The sequence below is a fragment of the Misgurnus anguillicaudatus genome, chromosome 7, assembly GCF_027580225.2.
Source record: "Misgurnus anguillicaudatus chromosome 7, ASM2758022v2, whole genome shotgun sequence".
NCBI classification, from domain to species: domain Eukaryota; kingdom Metazoa; phylum Chordata; class Actinopteri; order Cypriniformes; family Cobitidae; genus Misgurnus; species Misgurnus anguillicaudatus.
This window is the reverse complement of record NC_073343.2, coordinates 21,828,506-21,844,187: the sequence shown is the minus strand read 5'-3', so window position 1 is coordinate 21,844,187 and position 15,682 is coordinate 21,828,506. Positions and strand designations below refer to the sequence as shown.

The 15,682-nt window shown below is 39.1% G+C and overlaps 1 protein-coding gene across 1 annotated transcript in view; it reads right to left on the bottom strand.

Annotated features, from left to right (window-relative positions):
- LOC129417003 (cysteine-rich motor neuron 1 protein) overlaps positions 1-15,682 on the bottom strand; it is a 134,342-nt gene that overhangs the window by 32,276 nt on the left and 86,384 nt on the right. Inside the window, 2 exon segments of the mRNA XM_073869573.1 lie at positions 5,053-5,250; positions 6,365-6,547. Coding sequence (XP_073725674.1) covers positions 5,053-5,250; positions 6,365-6,547 — 381 coding nt within the window.

Below are 15,682 nucleotides of genomic sequence, written 5' to 3'. Positions count from 1 at the left end.
CTGACGTCAACCGGAAATGTGACGCTCCTTACCATGTTTGAAAGATTGGGTCACAATGCAATGCTAACGGAAGTTAATTTACAGGCTGTGTTTCCAAGCGGGAGGAATTATGATAATGTTGGTCTTGTCTACATCACCAATCCCAGGAAGTAAACTGTTGCCTACAATCCATGTGTTTGTTGTAGGCCAAGAAAATAGATTTACGTTGGAGACGGTAACTCGCATCATCGTTTACTTTGGGTTATGTACCTTTCGCATATCGCTAACATGTACTAATACACACCAAAGGAAATGTAAAATCTTGAATCGGATCAAAGATGCCCTTCAATCACTGGGTAAGGTAATAATAAAACAACATATTTCCCACCAACAAATAAACACTTGCAGAATGCAGAACAAAGACAAATAATGTCACAATTTAAATATTAAGTAAACCACACAACCATTAAAATGATAAGGTCAGGCTTCCTTAAACACTTTTAGAAAAAAATTGTCCAAATATGTACCCCAGCTTTCACTGGGGCAGTAATTTAATTAATCGCGATTAATCGCATAGAAAAAAGTTTGTTTTTGCATAAAATGTGTGTGCACTGTGTGTAATTATTTTGAATAGATAAATACACACACATGCACGTATGTATTTAAGAAACTTTTACACACACATTTAGAGGATATAGATAGATAGATAAATAGATAGATAGATAGATAGATAGATAGATAGATAGATAGATAGATAGATAGATAGATAGATAGATAGATAGATAGATAGATAGATAGATAGATTATAGATTATACAGTATATAGATTACAAAATATATACATACATAGCATTTTTCTTAAATGTATACATGTATGTGTGTATTTATATAATTACCCACAGTGGACACACATACTATGCAGAAACAAACTTTTATTTTGTATGCAGTTAATCACGATTAATCTTTTGACACCTCTAGTCTTATTATGTATTGTTGAGATACTAATATGTATCTTTGAGGTATTAATAACCACTTTTTAGTGGCAATAATTTCCTTTGAGGTACACGCTAAAAAAATTGTGATAATATCACTAAAAGCTCATTTTAAATTAGCACATTTAAATTTTACCTATGAAAAACCATAAGTGGTGATATATCACCATATGGTTTCACACAGGTGCTACAGTATATAACACTAAAAATGGTTCCCCAATGATTACGAGCCAGTGAACCACTTTTAGTGCTATTTAGAAACGTTTTTTTAGAGTGTACTAATCTGAACTCTTTTGGTGCAAAGTTGTACTTTTTGAAAGGGTACATTTTTTAACCATTTTTTTCTGACAGCGTACCCAGATGTTATCTCTAAAGGCTACAAAATATATCCAAAGGCATGACGCAAAGTGTAGTGTGCTTTTTCAAATAATTCAAAGGACCAGAGTCAATTATTTTGCTTACCACAATCATTGCTCTGGTGGTTATTTAAGACATTAGTTGTGCGTTTTACAGAAAAATATCACTGTCTGCTTACATACTCTGCACATCTGTTCACAGTCTACATCCAGGCTTTGCACTTTAGTTGCAGACTTGCACATGTATCTTACATTCCAGTACATATGCTCTATGTTTCCACTGTCCGAAATGAGCATCTGCATTGTAAAGATATACTTGAACACACATCAACATACTAATACATTTAAATAAATATATATATACTACATTGTAAATGCTGCTTAATTCAACTTTTATACAGTACTCATGCCTCACATCAAGCACAAAATGTCACTGACATCTCTACATTTGACATACTCGAAACATGATGTGTAAAGACGCGCCAGAGGTTCCAAGATAACATTCCCAGTTGTGCCCTTCGATGACGGGCCTGCTTTCAAGCACAAAGCTATGCCATTCAACTAGCAAAATACAGTCATGAATTCATTTGAAGCCCAAAGTGGTTAGTCACCTGCCCATCACAGTGGGAGGATTTCTAAAGCATTTGAACATTTTCACACTCAAATACTCTCTCTGTGCTTAACCTTTCACTGCAGTCCGTGATGATGAGCAGGCCGACATGCTGCCTTTGATCTCGCTCTGCACTGCCCAGAGAAACACAGAGAGTTCAAATATAGAGAGAGCGCTGAATTTAAGATCTGATTGCAATGCAGTGGCGCTATCGGGAGTGCTGAACTTGGTATGAAAAGCCACACTGCACACTTCACCCCACTAGCATAGCGAATGCTCTCCGCGGTCGGCCAGACCCATCTGAACCTCTGACTTCTTTATAGGCCGACAGGCGTATAAAAGTTTTATTGAGAATAGGTGAACGCCAGCGTGCCGCACGCTCGCTGCAGCCGTGCGGACGTGTCGCTGTCACTTTCTGTCCATTCACTTCTCTCTGCGCTTTCTGCCCCTGCTACATCCTGCATAAATGACCTCAAATCTTATGGGCCGCTAACCAGATTCTTGGCATTCCAATGAAGATGAAAAACAAATGTGAACAGTTATTTCCATGCTGGGATGTTGCTAAAGCATTGTCTGGGTGTTGCTAAGGCATTGTGGATGTTTTTAGCACACTGACACGCAGTTGGCTTGCTTGTACTGGTGGCTGCTAAATGTGACACCTCCAGCTGTACTAAGCCTAGCACTCACGGTAGTAGCAAGCAATTAGCAACAAGTTCAGAGGCGTAGCAATCTTCCGCTTTGAATAAATAGAGCTAGAGCGATAGATGTTTGTTTCATTCGTTCAGATCTTTAATTGGAAGGAGGTTAAAGGTGAGACACATTGAGAATCTTATTATCTCTGGCATGACTCAATTCTCGCCGGAACGACATTGATCATAATCAACACGCCAGTTTGGGGAAATCTCTCCCCCACAACATCCCAAAGTTGTTTAGTGTGTTTTTTCACAGCCTCCTACACGCGTATTGTCAGGTTGGCATTTAGTAGAGGTTAATAAAATTGTTAATCGCTCCAAACACGCTTTCCTTTCCTGGTGATTCCGAGTCGGTGAGCAAAACAGGAAAAACGTCTCCCGCCTTCAAACGGCGAACAGAGACGTGAGAAAATCTATATTCTCCAGCTCTTTTCGAAAGGATGATGTCATCAGTCTGCACCCAGCCAATCCCCGGAGATATTCATTATCCAACATACCTGCCACTCATCTATCATTCGCTTGCTTCTTCCAGCGTGTGCGCGTGTAAAATAATAACCTTTGCAAACCCTCTTCTGAAGAATGCAGCCCATGCCCCCGAGAACTGAGCCGCATTCCTGCATACTGAGGTATGCGTCCATACCTCGGACTGCTTAATCAAAGCTCATGATGAGATACAAAATGAGGCAAAGCTTTCACCCGCAACAAACACCGCGAAAACAACCCAGCCAGCTGCAGAAAGTCCCTGGGGTGACCTCGCCAGCTCTGCCAGCACAGTCTGAAATACACACCAGCAGTCGTGATATGAAATTCCACTGATAGCAAGGCTGAGCAGTGAGGTCTAATGGAGGAAAACACACCGAGGGGTTTTGGCACAGCATTGCATGACAGTAAAAAGACAGTAAAACGTGAGACAGAAGGGATATGAGGCTGTGGATGTGTTTGGGTTGGAAGTGGGAGATCCAGGTATGCACTTGCCTGCTTTGCTCTCACAGCCTAGTAGATTATTCACACATACAGTGTGTGACTGGAATCCAAACTCAAAAACATGCACCTGTGTGCCGGGAGAACAATAGAGCGAATTTTTCAAACTAGATTTTCTGAAGAAAACGTGTGTGAGTGCCACACGCCCATGCAGAAGTCGCTGCCATGGCGCGGAGGTGTCGTAGGAGGTTGCATACACTTATATATTCTTATCCTTAGATATGACTCTGTCCTTAAGAGATCCTTGACTTAGTAAGCACCACCAATACTAACTACATACTGTATACAGTTTTTAAAGGGGCCATGGCACAAGACTTTTTTAAGATGTCAAATAAATCTTTGGTGTCCCCAGAGCACATATGTGAAGTTTTAGCTCAAATTACCATATAAATAATTTGTATTTAACATGTTAAAATTGCCACTTTGTAGGTGTGTGCAAAAACGTTTTGGGTGTGTCCTTTAAAATGCAAATGAGCTGATGAAATTCAATCACTGATCACAATGATAGTGGTTTGTTGCAATTAAAACTCAATTGTGCTTTTCTCTGCATTAAATGGCAGTGCTGTGGTTGGATAGTGCAGATTAAGGGGTGGTATTATTATAATAAGAGCTCCTTATGACATCATAAGGAGAGCCAAATTTCAACCACCTATTTTTTCATGTGCTTGCATAGAATGGTTTACCAAAAATAAGTTACTGGGTTGATCTTTTTCACATTTTCTAGGTTGATACAGTAGAAGCACTGGGGACCCAATCATAGCACGTAAACATGGAAAAAGTCAGATTTTCATGCCATGACCCCTTTAAATAATAACACTAGTGTTAAAGGTGCAGTGTGTATATTTTAGCAGCATCTGGTGGTGAAGTTGCAAATTGCAACCAACGGTTCAGTCCACTGCTCACCCCTCGCTTTTGAAACGCATAGAGAAACTATGGTAGCCGCCATCAACGGAGACAACTTAGTAAAAAAGTTTGTCCGTTAAGGGTTTTTGTAGAAACATGGCGGCACAAATTGGTGACTTTCACTTAAGGGTACCCTCGGTGTATGTAGATAAAAAAACGTCTCATTCTAAGGTAATAAAAACATAATGGTTCATTATAAAAAGGTCTTTATACACCCCTGATAATATAGTTTTGTATATTATTTAGCATTTCTGTCAAGAGATCCTTTCAAAAACTGCTCCTTTAAGAAGTTTTGATTCATTGCAGCAAATCAATAATGATTCATTGATTCAAAAAATGTAAAGAAATATATTGCTGTTTATCTCTGACTGTTACAAATTATAGTCAAATTTGCATTGTGCCAACGCTTTGCGAATTGGTACAATGGCATCATTCAAACTAGCAAACAATATTTTTGCAAACCATGGAACTGGAAGTAAAATGGTGCACAGTAAAAGAAAGATACGCCCATTGCAACACAAGCCGGAAATTTGCTCTTACCCTCACACACGGGGCAGCACTCTCCTGGCACTGTAACAGGGTTCAGGCAGCTGTGGCCACAGGCAGCCGCCACACATCGGGCCTCTCCACTCACACACTGGCAGAAGGTGCAATCGTCCTCACGCCAGTGGTCTCCATGAGCCAGGATCTGCCCGTTCACATAGCATCCGGCAAAATTCAGCACCGGGAAGATGGAGTCTGTGTGGACAGTCAGGGGAAGTAGATCTGTTTGAATATTTTCAGTGTTGACTTTGAAGATTTGCTAAATTGACAAATGTGATAAGCAGAGCTGTGAGACTAGCTGACATATGTAATAAAGAAAGATGTAGGAGGCCATGGCACTTTGTGAGTGATTTGCATATACGTTATACAGCAGAGACTTATGGGAAGTTCTCAATCTGCGTGGGACCGCTTATACAGTAGCTGCCACAATCGACAGCATCTGTTGTAAAGTGTTTATAAGAAAAAAGTGGCCAACAATCCATCTTATAATGATGACAGATTGCATAACAGTAATTCCATAGCCATACATGTAGCTGCATATCCAACAATTAATGAATTGCTCTTACAGACCAATTCAATACTCTGAGCGTTTTAACTTAAGTTGGCCAATTTCATTTATTCCATCCCAGTAAAACTCTCAAGAGAAAAGCTACAGGGAAATGGGGTAGTTTCACTTTAATTAACTACATAACGGCAAAATCATTCGCAAACTAATCTCAACATGACCACGATCTGATAAATATAACATGAGCGAGAAACGTGGCGAGGCGCAGTGTATTGGACAACAAAAATCTACCCATGAGAGAAGCATAGCAATCGAAATTACATGCTCCCAGGCAGCCTATTAAAGGTTGTCTACAAAATAAAACAATGAACCGTTCCCTGAACTAATTAGCCCCGGATGCTCATTGAATTCACAACACACAAAGTATTTATCTTGCAAATTGAACGTCAAATCGGTAAACTCTTTCCAATCACGTAACGTGAAATGCCCGATATCTTGCGTGATGTTAAAAAAGTCACACCATAATTGCTTTAGGATTTAGTTTTGGGCTTGGATGCCACTGGTTATTAAAATGCCAAGAAATCATGTTTTGAATAAATAATTATAAACAGTTAATGCAAAACAAACCCTAAGGCACATGCTAAAGACTGTTTGTTTAATGAATTATGTATAAAGGTGTAGAGTTTATAGAGAACATGACTTTTTTAATCTATCCAAGTTTCTGACCCATAATATGATCATCTACAAAGTTGTATTCATGGCCTTGTGTGATTTTGCCGTTATTGAAGCGTAATCAAATCTAACCTTCACAGACGGCACAGCACTCTCCTTCGGGTACGTAGTAGCGCTCGCAGTGCAGTACGCCACACTGGGCCGTGAAACATACAGATACTCCTCCCTGACAGCGGCAGAAGCGACAGGCGTCCATCCTGAACATGTCGCCATCGTGGTACTCCACTCCGTTGAAAGTGCAGGCCGCCTTTGTCTCTGCAAAACACAGTCATCCACACACAGTGCATTAGAGCTTGTCGCATACATGATTGATGGCACAAACAAAACAAAAAAGGCTCCTGACGACAGGGCCGAGAAGAATAGATAGTTATGGGGTACGTAAGGACCTAAACGTGGTGCATTTGTGTCAGAAAGAGCTTTTAGCTGCCGAGTTTCAGAAAGCTGTAGAATTGATGCTCTCCGGTTACCGTGGCAACCCACTCTTAGCTGTAATGCGCTGAGATGCCTGCAGTTGTGTAAATGGGAACAGCTTGCTTTTTCACTCGAAATTGAAGCTTAATGAAGGTCTGTGATAACTTTTGTTAGCGGGAAATTAAAAAATAAAGTGGCAATGCAAATCACTGTCCACATACTCCTATAGAAAGAAGAACAAGGCTACTTGTTATGAAGAGAAGATATCACAAGGGCAATACCTTAGTAACTAGAAGGTTTGAGTCAAAAATCCAAGTGTGATTTCTCTGCAAGTAATGGTTTGTATGTTGGTTTCAACACATATTGAGTATAATCAAACTAAATTCCATTATTATATTTTGGCTATAGCTGTTGGGGAAACAACTGAACATAATAAAATTATATTACAATATTGTACATTTAGGCAAGGATCAACTATACACAGTACCTGTACTGACTGTATACAGATTTTATACTGTGTCTATCTGACAAGACAGGTTAATTTATCATAGTCTCTCCACTGTGACAACTTAAAGAGACACTCCACATAAAAAAAATATATATACTAATTTTCCAGCTTCCCTATATTTGATTTTTACCGTTTTGGAATCCATTCAGCTGAACTGGTGGTTCCACTGTTAGCATAGCTTAGCATAATCCATTGAATCTGATTAGACCATTAGCATCACGCTAAAAATAACCAAAGAGTTTCGATATTTTTCCTATTTAAAACTTGACTCTTCTGTAGTTACATCATGTACTAAGACTGACGGAAAATTTAAAGTTGCAATTTTCTAGGCGATATGGCTAGGAACTATACATTCCTTGATTATTACGCCAGAATGAGAGTATAGTTTCTAGCCATATCGGCCTAGAAAATCGCAACTTTTAATTTTCTATCAGTCTTAGTACACAATGTAAATACTGAAGAGTCAAGTTATATCATAACTCTTTGGTTATTTTTTTACGCGCTGCTAATGGTCTAATCAGATTTAATGGATTATGTGAAGCTATGTTAAAAGTGGTATTGCCAGATCCGGAAATCAGCTGAATGAATTTCAAAACGGTAAAAATCAAATGTTTAACTCTAGGCGGCCGGAAAATGAGTATATTTTCAAAAAAAAGTAGAGTGCCCCTTTTACCTACAGCGAGGAAAATAAGTATTTGACACATCAACATTTTTATCAGTAAGGGGATTTCTAGGTGGGCTATTGACACAAAATTTCTACCAGATGTAGCCATCAAGCCAAATTTTGAATTCATACAAAGAAATCAGAACATTTAAGTATACAAGTTGAGTCATAATAAATAAAGTGAAATGAAACAGGGAATAAGTATTGAACACATGAAGAGAACAAGATGCAAAATGGAATAGAAAGCCAGGAGTTCACCTAAAACCTGTCAGTATTGAGAGAGAAACCCTGCCCCCTATCAGCACTAATTGATATCAGCTGCTTTAGTCCTAATTGATGGCCAATAAAGGCTTCTCATTACCCAGGAAATACTTCATGATGGGTAAAAGCCAAGAACTCTCTCGTAATCTTATTGTGTGTCAAATACTTATTTTCCCCGCTGTATACATTTTAACACAGTGGTTCCCAAACTTTTTATTTTCTGTCCCACTCAAATACGTACAATCTATCCCAGGACCCAACAACATGGAGAAAAATAAAAATTTTACCCCTTTTATAACTGAGTAGTTTTTATTTTCCTTGCCATTTTATTAATAAAGTTTAATTAAAATTTCAAAATAATTAATGGTTTATCATATCAAAATCAATGTCATTGCTAGTTATTAACTGGACTAAACAATTTTTTGTGTCATTCACCCCAACAACAAAGCAACTTTGCACGACCCACCATATCCCACTGTGCGACCCACAAGTGGGTCCCGACCCACAGTTTGAAAACCCCTCGTTTAACATACGCCTTTAAGAACGGCATGCAAAACAGCATAGCTAATACCACTACTTTGTAAAAAATGTAAAAACTACACAAAAATATTCTATTGGAGTAAAAAGTTTGACAACTATCTCCCAAACCTGTACAAATAGGTCAGTTATATTAAAACGATATAATGAGCGAAAACCACTTTCCCTTCTTGCGGTTATATTGAATGACGCCGAAAACATCCTTGAGCGCACGTCTGTTCAGAACATAGCTGAAGGATTGCAGTCGTAATGCAGAACCTTCAGCCTGCGACAAATACAGCATAAGGCCTTGGAACATTCCATGCAATTCTTTGTGGCAGAATTTCAAAGCAATCCAATAAAAGAATTATTGGTAACCTGGAGTCCACAAAACTCACCCAGAGTCACGTGGGAATTGATCCCTACATGCTTAACTGCTGAAAGATCAGCCAGTGCTGCAAAGGTTTTTGATTCCGGTGACTAATTTCGTCAATTAGTTGAGGCTCAATGAATTATCCGCTAATCTGGTGTGGCAACATTGAAGTTGTGACACTAGACAGTCTCCACAGAGGACTGTGTGGATTTGCTCGGTTTTCAAATCAAAGCTGTTTTTGTCTGACTGGTTCTGTTGTTCTCCTGATACTGCTGTAGAAGGTATAAACTAATTGGAGAGAACTGCTTATAAACCACAGTATAAAAGTGGAGAGAAAACTCTTAAAAAGCAATGAAAGTACTAACATTAACCCCCTGCCAATAGGCAGCAGAAGCTAACGTATAATAACACGCTGTACAAAAAGATATCGAAAACATACAGATGGAGTCGTACAGATGTTTATTAACAGACGGCTTTCTATAAGCTTAATGTGTCAAGTGACTAACGGGTTTTCGTAATGATATTTCTGAGAGATGAGCAGAAGGACCCTGAGCTGTTAACAGGCTGTTTATCGCACACTCGGCGGACACAGAATGGCTTGAATGTGAAATGTAGTTAAGGACCAAATGGTTTCAAGGGATTACTTTTGCTAAAACATTACCTGCAACTGAAGTATACAAATATTCCCAAACCCAATCGCATACCCATTCCTTAACCCATCCTATATATTCACCAATTCAAATAACTACTATTAGCATTAGAGTGTAAACAAAACTGAAATGTTCACAAGTTTACGTTCATATAATCTATGCGAGCATTAGGGGATACAGGTTTGGCTCACACTTGAGACTCGACTAAAGCTGTAAATTTCCTCTCTGGACCTAATTAGGGAAAACAGGAGGGGTTGAAGTGGTGAAAAGAGTGAGGTAAGCAGTAATTTATATGTATCCTTTGTGTTGTGTTTGCGATCGTGAATAAACTTCCTCTTTCTATATGATCCTTTGGAGCTACACTTTGGAGATGCCACGTTTAACTCCAATCTGGACCATAATAACTTTTGGTTCCTAATTGCATAAACACACATCTTAATCACATGTTAATGATTAATGGGAGTGTTTCTAATGAGCCACAGGCGATACGGTGCGGCCAGGGCTCGGTGACGTGATGTGGCATTGGTGAATCATTAGCAGGGGCGTGAGTGATAGTTACGTCAGCATCTTGACCTTCACAGATGTTCGGTGTGCTGGTCCAATTCTTTAAAAATGAGATAAGTGTCCATATCACATTTAATTTTAGCATTTAGAGCCTATTAGATGTGACCCGGGCACGTAACCCCATGTGAGCATAGGGGCATGCACTTTCTTTGTTTGGTCTCATTGATTGTCAGGGTTTATGTAAAACCCCAGCTTTAAACCCCGTCTGTTGAATCTCATTTGTTTTCAAGATAAAGCCTGACCTGAGCTGCCTGGATGCAACAAGAGACTTGTTGGAGAACAGAGAGCATGCCCCATTTGCTTTGTTGGTTGATATGCCTTACGAGTAAAGAAAAACTATAGAGAGTGTTTCCTGACGCATTTCTGGTTTTGAAGGGCAAATCATATGTGCTGCTGTGTAAACAGGTGGCTCGGGCACACAGAAAGCTGGTGTCTTCAGAGTTTATCCCTCTTTTACCACAAGCAGGATGTTTTAACAAATATGCAAAGTTTTTAGGCATGAGCTGGTGGCTTCTTTCTCAACCTCCTGGCTGCCTTGATTTGGTGACTTTACTCATCACGACGCATTACCCAACTGTAGCGAATTCCTTCGTAGTTTTATGGGAAAAGCTTTGACTTTGGACTTATTCCGAAATCCTCTGGCATTAGGGGTTGGGATTTGAACTTGAATGTGTTCTGTTTAATATTCGTAATGTCTTTTCACAGCTGTAATACTATAATGGTTCTGTAATGGAAAAAATGCTGATTTAACCTTTTGTAAAAACTTTAGATGGTCTGGGTTGTGCCAGGATGGCATGACCCCCAATTTTTCTTGCTGTTACACATGCTGTTAAACCAGCCCAAACAAGCAGTTTTAATTGGGCAAGAAATTCTATCTATAAGATAGTATACATAGTTGTCATGTACAAGCATTTCAATTTGGGTGTGCAGAAAAGGTTTTGATACAAACTTTCCCATGAAAGAGAGAGCGAGAGAAACCAGAAGTTTACAGTTTTTAGTGGTTAAGCTGGCTTTTTTACATTTAAAAAAATCTAAGCACAAACTTTTTTTAGCATAGATTTTATTAGGGTGACCATACGTTTGATTTCGGGTGCGTCTTCCAGTAGTCGTATTTGTGGACCGCATACGTCATAGAGGATTATAATTATTATTATAAAGCAACCGTTATATTTTAAGGTAAGAATGAAACCACGATTGTATGTCTTATGTTTTTAACTGAATGGCGTATGCAGTCAACAAATACGACTTCCAGAAGACGCACCGAAATCCTGGCCAGGACGCGTCCGGGAAGAATGGCACGTATGGTCACCCTAGATTTTATGCATAAATGTATATGCATGAATAGTGACCCGGTAAGTTTATAACTGATATCTGCACCGGTTTTCCCCAAGTCTTAATTGAAACACAGTTGAGTCTGAATGATACTGTGAACAATTTCGCCAAGGGGCACAGACACAGTGCCATGACTGACAACCCACTGGGCCCAAAGGCAGGAATCCAACACCACTAATGATTTTGCCAACTGACTGTTGCAGGTTATAATTAAATTCAGGACAAAAAAATTGAAAAACACCTTTAAAATGGACTTCACACACCAGTGAAGCAGTGGCAATAGAAAGTCGGTGGGGCCCTATTTTAATGATATGGGTCTGAAGAGCATGGCGTAGGTGCACTTAGGGTGTGTACCAATTTACTTTTGATAGTGTAACGGCGTAAAAACAGTCGGCATTAGGCGCACCTATTCTCTTAAAGGGGACATTTCACAAGATGTAAAATAAATCTTAGGTGTCCCCAGAGTACATGTGAAGTTTTAGCTCAATATACAATTTAGATATTCATTATAGCATGCACTAAATGGCAGTGTTGTGGTTGGATAGTGCAGATTAAGGGTCGGTATTATCCCCTTCTGACATCACAGGGGGAGCCAAATTACAATTACTTATATTTTCACATGCTTGCAGAGAATGGTTTACCAAAACTAAGTTACTGGGTTGATCTTTTTCACATATTCTAAGTTGAAACAAGCACTGGGGAACCAATTATAGCACTTAAAGATGGAGAAAGTCAGATTTTCATGATATGTCCCCTTTAATGAGTAAGGGTGTGTTTTGGGCGTAACATGCACTAAACCAATCATCTGCCATTCCCTTTAAAACACCAAAATGTTGATTGTAAAGAAAACATCATACAGTATTGAGATTTAAGTGTAAACGTGTATTTTTGTAAATTCAGTTATTATCTTGTGTTGTGTGGTCTATATGTTGTGTGAAATATGTTGCATATTTTGCAAGTAATATGCAAACATATGACCTCAACTGTAGACAATACTTACAAATTAACCCATTTAACGCTCGTTTAAATCTAATCTGCAGAACTCCCTTTAAAATCAGCACAGGCTTGCCGATTCTGTGTGGCCCATAAGCTAATGATTTCACCAACTTAAGAGCATTGCGTACGAGCATTACCAAATACAAAACCACCCAGTAGATTCTCTCTCTTCTTGAGCCACCACACCTCGGTTTAAATTAATGAAAGAGGTTGGTAACCATGGAAACACTACCCAGAGACGCCAAAGCCTAGTTTTCTATGCTTCCTGACTGATCCAACGGGTCGACTCCCCTCTGAGGTCTTGAGGCCAACAGCTGTTAACTGGTCCCACCTGAATTGTTCGAGAGCATGACTGCACTAGTAGAGTCTTTGTGAAATGAAGTAAGTGGCAAAAGTCAACTATGTAATCTATATACCTGCCCAGCCTTTAAAACATCTATATGGGCGAACAGCGATGACACAAATTGAGAGTAGCTATTACACGTGCTCTCTCATGAATTGCTGAAAACAGACAAATTACACACACACATATCCACAGAGAGTCTATCCTTTACCCAAAAGATAAAGGAAGAGAAGTAAAAGCCCATATATATCTAACACTAAGTGTTTGACTGCTTTGTGAAGAGCAGTAAAATTCTCCATCTGGTGCATAAAACACCTTCACTTTTCTTATGGTCTTACAGTTCACAGAGCACCGAAGGGCAAATAATAATCTATTACAGTTCAGAACCTAAATGCTGAGAATTTGCATAATCTCACGCCTTTAGTCACAAAGTTCAACTTAAACATATTTTTCTCACTTAAGGTCTGTGTTTTGAGATTTAACACAGTCTGGTGTGCGCATGTGGCGTTACAGGCACCACACCGAGAGTCTCTGTGTCTTTAAATTGCATACTTTTGTCATAGTATTTTATGTTTTAGCCACAAAGCCACTTTTATTGATAGTAAAGGTTTAATGCACCCAAAATAGCCATAATTTAGTTTTACATGACCAATTTCCACCCTGTAACTCATTATTAGAGGAGCTAAGGGTGATGTTTTTTTTTTAATGGAAAACCACACATAAACTCTCTCCATAAAACATCTGGGTGGACTGGGCAGAAAGCTTTGCATAGTAAACATGGGAGTATATCCCCATACCACGTCATAATCATTATTTTTGCATTGTAAAAATTTCTTGTTGCACTTAAATTTTAAAATTAAAATTTATTTCCACTTTCATGACCAGTGAGGAGTTGCTATAAATTATAAAAATAAAGTTAAAATATATTAAGCTAATTTAACCTTTTTTTTTTAAATAATTTATAGCAACATAGATTGCAGATTTAAAGGGAATATTCCACTTTCATAAAAAAATTCTGATAATTTACTTACCACAATATCATCCAAGATGTGTCTTTCTTTGTTCAGTCGAGAATAAATAAAGTTTTTTGAAGAAAACATTTCAGGACTTTTCTCCATATAGTGGACTTTAGTAGACCTCAATGGTTTACAGTTTCAAAGCAGTTTAAAATTGCAGTTTCAACGCAGCATCAAACGGCTCCAAACGATCCCAACTAAGGCACAAGGGTCTTATCTAGCAAAACAATAATAATTTTCACCAAAAACTTCTTGTCTTGCACTAGCTGTGTGACCTTACATATTACATAATCAAAGGTCACACATGGCGTATGCGAAACTACCACTCTAGTGTTTACAAGTATGGAGAAAGAGAACTGTTCCGACCTTGTTGTATGTAGAATGATACTAATTAATGTCTTTGTGTCAGTTTATTGTTTAAAGTTGTCCGCCAGTTTGCGTTTCATATTTAAAGCGTGACCTTCCGACATGATTACGTAAAACGTAAGGTTGTGCTGGCATGTCACACTGCTAGTGCAAGACGACAAGTTTAAAGAAGAAAAAAAATGTGGCATTGATTCAATAAAGTGCTGAAAGCATTCTTTAGAAATGTTGGCCCATATTGATAGGATAGCATCTTGCAGTTGATGGAGATTTGTGGGATGCACATCCAGGGCACGAAGCTCAAGTTCCACCACATCCCAAAGATGCTCTTTTGGGTTGAGATATGGTAACTGTGGGGGCCATTTTTAGTATAGTGAACTCATTGTCATGTTCAAGAAACCAATTTGAAATGATTCGAGCTTTGTGACATGGTGCATTATCCTGCTGGAAGTAGCTATCAGAGGATGATTACATGCTGGTCATAAAGGGATGGACATGGTCAGAAACAATGCTCAGGTAGGCCGTGGCATTTAAACAATGCCCAATTGGCACTAAGGGGCCAAAAGTGTGCGAAGAAAACATCCCCCACACCATTACACCACCACCACTAGCCTGCACAGTGGTAACAAGGCATGATGAATCCATGTTCTCATTCTGTTTACGCCACATTCTGACTCTACCATCTGAATGTCTCAACAGAAATCAAGACTCATCAGACCAGGCAAAATTTTTCCAGTCTTCAACTGTCCAATTTTGGTGAGCTTGTGCAAATTGTAGCCTCTTTTTCCTATTTGTAGTGGAGATGAGTGGTACCCGGTGGGTTCTTCTGCTGTTGTAGCCAATCCGCCTCAAGGTTGTACGTGTTGTGGCTTCACAAATGCTTTGCTGCATACCTCAGTTGTAACGAGTGGTTATTTTAGTCAAAGTTGCTCTTCTATCAGCTTGAATCAGTCGGCCTATTCTCCTCTGACCTCTAGCATCAACAAGGCATTTTTGCCCACAGGACTGCCGCATACTGGATGTTTTTCCCTTTTACACCATTCTTTGTAAACCCTAGAAAGGGTTGTGCGTTACAATCCCAGTAACTGAGCAGATTGTGAAATACTGAGACCAGCCCCGTCTAGCACCAACAACCACGCCCAAAATTGCTTAAATCACCTTTCTTTCCCATTCTGACATTCAGTTTGGAGTTCAAGAGATTGTCTCCACCAGGACCACACCCCTAAATGCATTGAAGCAACTGCCATGTGATTGGTTGATTAGATAATTGCATTAATGAGAAATTGAACAGGTATTCCTAATAATCCTTTAGGTGTGTTTCTGCTAAGGTCCACAAAACTCCACTACATGGAGTAAAATCCTGGAATGTTTTCCTCAAAAAAAAAGTATATCT